Source organism: Patiria miniata, unplaced genomic scaffold (genome assembly GCF_015706575.1).
Source record: "Patiria miniata isolate m_02_andy unplaced genomic scaffold, ASM1570657v1 HiC_scaffold_23, whole genome shotgun sequence".
NCBI classification, from domain to species: domain Eukaryota; kingdom Metazoa; phylum Echinodermata; class Asteroidea; order Valvatida; family Asterinidae; genus Patiria; species Patiria miniata.
The window spans coordinates 859,297-865,013 of NW_024037062.1; the positions used below are offsets into that span (position 1 = coordinate 859,297).

General features: G+C 45.1%; 1 protein-coding gene across 1 annotated transcript; it reads left to right on the forward strand.

Moving 5' to 3' along the window:
* Window positions 1-651: 651 nt before the first annotated feature.
* Window positions 652-5,063, forward strand: LOC119731350 (glutamyl aminopeptidase-like). The gene is made up of 3 exons (XM_038204529.1): window positions 652-1,411; window positions 4,639-4,757; window positions 5,060-5,063. Exons 1-3 carry the CDS (start codon window positions 803-805, stop codon window positions 5,061-5,063), a joined length of 732 nt encoding a protein of 243 aa, XP_038060457.1. The 5' UTR covers window positions 652-802.
* The last annotated feature ends 654 nt before the right edge of the window (window positions 5,064-5,717 follow it).

Genomic DNA, 5,717 nt, shown 5'->3' on the forward strand with positions numbered 1-5,717 from the left:
GGGTTTCCTTCTTTTTGCACCGCCCAGTAGTATTGCCTCATCTTGTTTTACTCCGTAACCCCTGAGAACATTGAACAAGCAACTGCCCTTCCAGAGTCCGTTTCTCCTTCTCACGATAAAGGTATGTTTTGATGAAATTTCAATTTCATTTCTTAGTTGGTTTCGACTGCCGGCCAGTGCGAAGACCGTACTCGCACCAGCGCAGCCCACAGGCACTGTCGAGTTTCATCAGAGGCCACCGAGTCAAATCACTCTCGGTGGTCGCTGCCAGGTCAGACTTTTAATTTTTGCCCCGAAGCACTTTCATATTTGTTGCATTTTTTCCCCTTTCACGCGTGTGTCAAATATTTTTTTCCCCAAAACTGTCCCTGCTCGTTCCACTGACCTCTAATAACTGGACTGAGTGCTACACGCAAATTAGCCAATGCACCTTGAAGCGAGATCTACCATCTTAGGTCCCCAAAAGTTCACTCCGAAACATGTACATCGAAACAAAAGAAACTTGTGGACCCAAAAATCTGGATTTTTGCAGGCTTCTTCACGTGTAGCTCAGTAACAAACTAGTGGAGCTGTAACAAGTCTATGTCCTTATCAAAGGATCAGTTTTAAAAGCCACTTCAAATAAAGCGATGCAGCTTGTCCATGTTCGTTGTTGGCTCTTGACACACATCACACCGTTGGGTTGTGGCTAGCGGCGATTGGTGATAAGCCCGAACTCTTTACCACATCTCCAGTTTGGGCTGAAGTCAATTCCAGTCCAGGTGTTCCATCACTAGGGGTCCGTTATCAAACAGGCATCACAATGGGTGCGGACGACGAGAGACTGAACCAAATGGAGATATCGGAAGGCGAGAGCTACCCGGAGAAACAGGGCGGGATTTACTGCCGCAAGAGTCAGATCGCGGCGTTTGTGGTCCTAGCTATCCTGGCGACGACTGGTGTGGGGCTGATGGCGGGCCTTCTACCGCAATGTGACGTTCCTCCGGCCGAACCGATCAAAGGCACCTCTGCTAAACCTCCGACGAAGACTACTAAAATGCCACCCATGATGACCACCAAACAATCAATGATGACCACCAAACAATCAATGATGACTACCGACGAACCGATGACCACTTCTGCCCCGTGTAATGATCCCTGGTGCAACCTACGCCTACCCTCCGCCATCTATCCGGAGCACTACAAGTTGCTGCTCTACCCGGACCTAGAGACCGCTAACTTCACCGGCACAGTGGACATTGACATCGTGGTGAATGAAACCATCAGGTTTCCACGGCTCCACATCAAGGAAATGATCATCCTTTCGTCTGAGATCAGGCCGGCCGTAGATTCAGGCTCCACGCCGGCACCACCTCTGGCGGTGGCTCGGCCGCCCTTTGATTATGTCCCGAATCAGTTTTACGTGATGGAGATGGCGCAAGATCTGCAGCCAGGCAACTATGTTTGGAGCCTGGAGTTTCAGGGATATCTGCAACCAAACCGTGTCGGCTTCTACCTGAGCACGTACACAAATGACAAAGGCGAACAAAGGTAAGGCCACACTACCGTTCTACTGCTTAAAAAATATCGATCAACCTACAATACAAGTCATGGTTGGCAATGTATCTTTAAAAATTGAAATGTCCTTATTAACCCCATGTGTTATCTAGACAAAGATTTCCAAAGAGCCGAATTGTATTTAATGCAATATTCGTAACTTTAATCGCAATCGTCAGCTTGTCTTCAGAATGTTTTCAATCAGAAGATGACAGGTATTTCACTGGGGCAAAGGCGATAGCAGCTTGCGTTTGCCATCGGCACTGCAGCTCAGTTTTCAGGTCTCGGAAATTTGAAACCAAGAAACTTTTTATACATCATTGATCATCAGTGACTTATCCAGGTTTTGGGACCAAGAGGCAATGGCGGATCTAGGGGGTTGAAGGTTGCACCCCCCCCCCCCCCCCCCCCCCCCCCCCCCCCCCGTTTAGCCACCGACTAATTTTATGATACACGTAAAATGGGTACCAAAAATGATAAGTGGAATCATATGGTAAGTTCCTAAATGTACTTTAGAATTCAGGTGAGATCATCGTAGATTTCACAATTTTTCGGTGAGCATGCCCCAGACCCCCTAGTTGGGCGTGTCTTGGGCGCACCTTCACTACCCCCCCCCCCTTCATATCACCCCACCCCACCCCCGTTTCATGAACGCTAGCTCCGCCCATAGCAATAACATGGGTAATTATTTTTTTCTGAAATTGTGACACCAGTATTTTTGTGGGTGTGTCGGAAAAAAATGGTTTAATGCGGGGAAGGGTATAGCAAGTAGCGGCTTTGAGTTGCTTAGGCCTTCATTATTAATGGCAATATATAACCGAGTCCGAGTCCAAGTCCGAGTCACAAGGTCGAGTCCGAGTCATTTGTCATTGTGACTCGAGTCCGAGTCAGAGTCATGAAAAATTGGACTCGAGTCGGACTCGAGTCCGAGTCACGAGTCATACAAGTCTGGAGTTAGGCCTTCCAGTTTATGTCCATCCAAATCAACACCGTTGTGGAACTTTTTGTGTCATAAATCTTTCCATTCCGAGTCCGAGTCCGAGTCATTGAAAATTGGACTCGAGTCGGACTCGAGTCCGAGTCACGAGTCATACAAGTCTGGAGTTAGGCCTTCCAATTTATGTCCATCCAAATGAACACCGTTGTGGAACTTTTTGTGTCATAAATCTTTCCATTCCGAGTCCGAGTCCGAGTACTTGAAAATTGGACTCGAGTCGGACTCGAGTCCGAGTCACGAGTCATACAAGTCTGGAGTTAGGCCTCCCAATGTATGCCCATCCAAATCAACACCGTTATGGAACTTTTTGTGTCATAAATCTCTCCATTGTACGTTTCGTATTGAAGTTCCTGCCATTTTCAATCTAGCCACAAAATCGTCCGGTTACGTCATTATACCCGGCCATCCACCAGAGACCTGCTCTCGAGCTGGGGCAGTGGTGGTTGACACTGGGCCAGCCATGTCTAGCACGTGATGGCTAATCGAACACTCTCGTGTACATTTTGATCACACGTGTAAGCTAATCGAACGCATCGTAAACAGACGGGTCTTTTTTAAACATTGAGCGCCATTTTGTATGGAATGCCTCAAGGGTATAAATTTAAGCCGTGGTCAGCCACAGAACTTGTCAAGAATCGCATATGACACCCTCATTGTGTAAGAAAGAGGCATTTGTTGGTATTGCGTTTGTTGGTTATGTTGTGTTTTCAACTATCCAATGATATGTTTCGAAACATTAATAGCTATAATTACAAGTAACTTTCCATAGTAAGTTGGGCAAAAAGTGCCAACCACGGATTGGCAAAAGAAGTTTGGCGCCCTCTTGGGGTTATAAATTATGTTCCACAGTGAAATCAAGTATTAACTTTTTTTACTTATTCATTAATACATTCTATAGCTCAACCACGAGTCATTATTTTCACACACAAAAAGTTTTTCACAAACAAATTATATACGAAATATCTTTAAGTATCCTATGTGTGATGACGGGTATATATTGCCTACAATATGGATTAATCCAAATTTTCCGAGACATACTTATTTTTGTTATTCTTCTTGAATGTTAAGTCGACATGAATTCACATAATATACCAGTCTATGTTCTTATCAACTGGAACATGATCAAAATTCAAAAGTCCACTTCAAAAAACTGCGACGTAACTTCTCATGAGCTTTGTCAAGGTAAGTTGCGTACTAGGCGATCGTCGCTCCAGTTGCGTCTTACCAATACACCTGACTTTCGCGAATTTCCAGTTTGTGCAATCACTATTAATAAGTCAAGGCGCTCGGAGGTTAGAGACCCCATCCACAGGTATCATAATGGGTACTGACCATGATGATGTGAAACTGAGTACTATGGAGATAGAGGAAAGTGGAGGAAGCGACTCGTCATCATCGGAGAAATCGAGCTCGCGCGGGATCTACTGTCGCAAGAGTCAGATCGCAGCCTTCGCCGTCCTAGCGGTCTTGCTGATTGTAGCAGTGGGTCTGCTAGCGGGGCTCCTGCCGCAGCGTGACGTACCATCGAAGGAACCTATCAATGCCACCCCGGATAAACCCGAGCCGACGATGATGAAGACCACGAAAATGCCGCAGGTGACCACGAAAATGCCGCAGGTGACCACGAAAATGCCGCAGGTGACCACGAAAATGCCGCAGGTGACCACGAGAATGCCGCAGGTGACCACGAGAATGCCGCAGGTGACCACGAAAATGCCGCAGGTGACCACGAAAATGCCGCAGGTGACTACGAAAATGCCGCAGGTGACCACGAAAATGCCGCAGATGACCACGAAAATGGTGACCACAAAAATGCCGCAGGTGACCACGAAAATGCCGCAGGTGACTACGAAAATGCCGCAGGTGACCACCAAAATGCCGCAGGTGACCACCAAAATGCCGCAGGTGACCACCGCCCAACCAACCACGCCTGCCCCGTGTAATGATCCCTGCTGCCCTCTACGTCTCCCCTCTGCCGTCTATCCAGAACACTACAAGTTGCTGCTCTACCCGAATCTAGACACCGCTGACTTCACCGGCACAGTGGACATCGACATCGTGGTGAAGGAAACCATCATGTCAAGAATCAGTTTTACGTGATGGAGATGGCGCAAGATCTGCAGCCAGGCAACTATGTTTGGAGCCTGGAGTTTCAGGGATATCTGCAACCAAACCGTGTCGGCTTCTACCTGAGCACGTACATAAATGACAAAGGCGAAAAAAGGTAAGGATGTACCGGGCTAACCCTTTTTTTCTTAACAAAAAAATGTGTTGCCTCTACAACCAATACCAAGAAATCCTTCGCGCCAAGCTTTACTGTCTCGCGGTTAGCAAGAACATTTACACGGAGTGAAAGATTCCAAAAGATGTCAATTGTATCTACATCGCCGCTTCATCCAAAACTAAAACTTCACCATAAATCTAATACTTTCAATTACTTCTGAGATGGAGGCTTACACGATAATGGCCACATTGTATTTGCAGACTCAAGTTTTTGCGTTTTGAATTCGAATTTTTTTTCTCCAGATAATATCCTCTGCTCGACAACTGAAAGACTTTAAGATCCTTTTTGATATGGTATACATCTGCAAGTAATATTGTACTGTCTTAGAAAAGCATCCACTAAAGCCACTACCATCACCGCACGAAACAAATTCCTTTTAACACCGAAAATTAGCGGGGGCTTTGCAGTTATTCAAGTGAAAGACTTTTTTCTTAACATTGAAACATGATAGAAGCGAAATATTGTTGACTCATCTCGATATCTTGTGTGAATAATTATGATGTATCTTGTTCGTCGTTAGACAAAGATCAGATTAAATGCCTGGTCATTTTTGTAAGTTTACATAAAAGCAACCTACCACTCTTCTAGCGTGAATAAACAAACACAAAAACAAAACAAAAAATCATGTACAAAATCCTATATGTGATGACGGGCGTAATGCCTGCATTATGGATTTATCTAAATTTTCCGAGATACTTATTTTTGTTATTCCTTTTGAATGTTAAATCAATGAATTAACATAATTATCAAATTCATATTTAATGTTTGAAATATCATCAATATTAAATCGGTGTAAAAGTGAAATTTTGGTGTGATGCGTAGTTGAACGGTGGTCCTCCGATCTGCCTAAACTGATTAGCAGTCGACTGAAACGATATTAAAACCAGAAGAGTGCTTCTG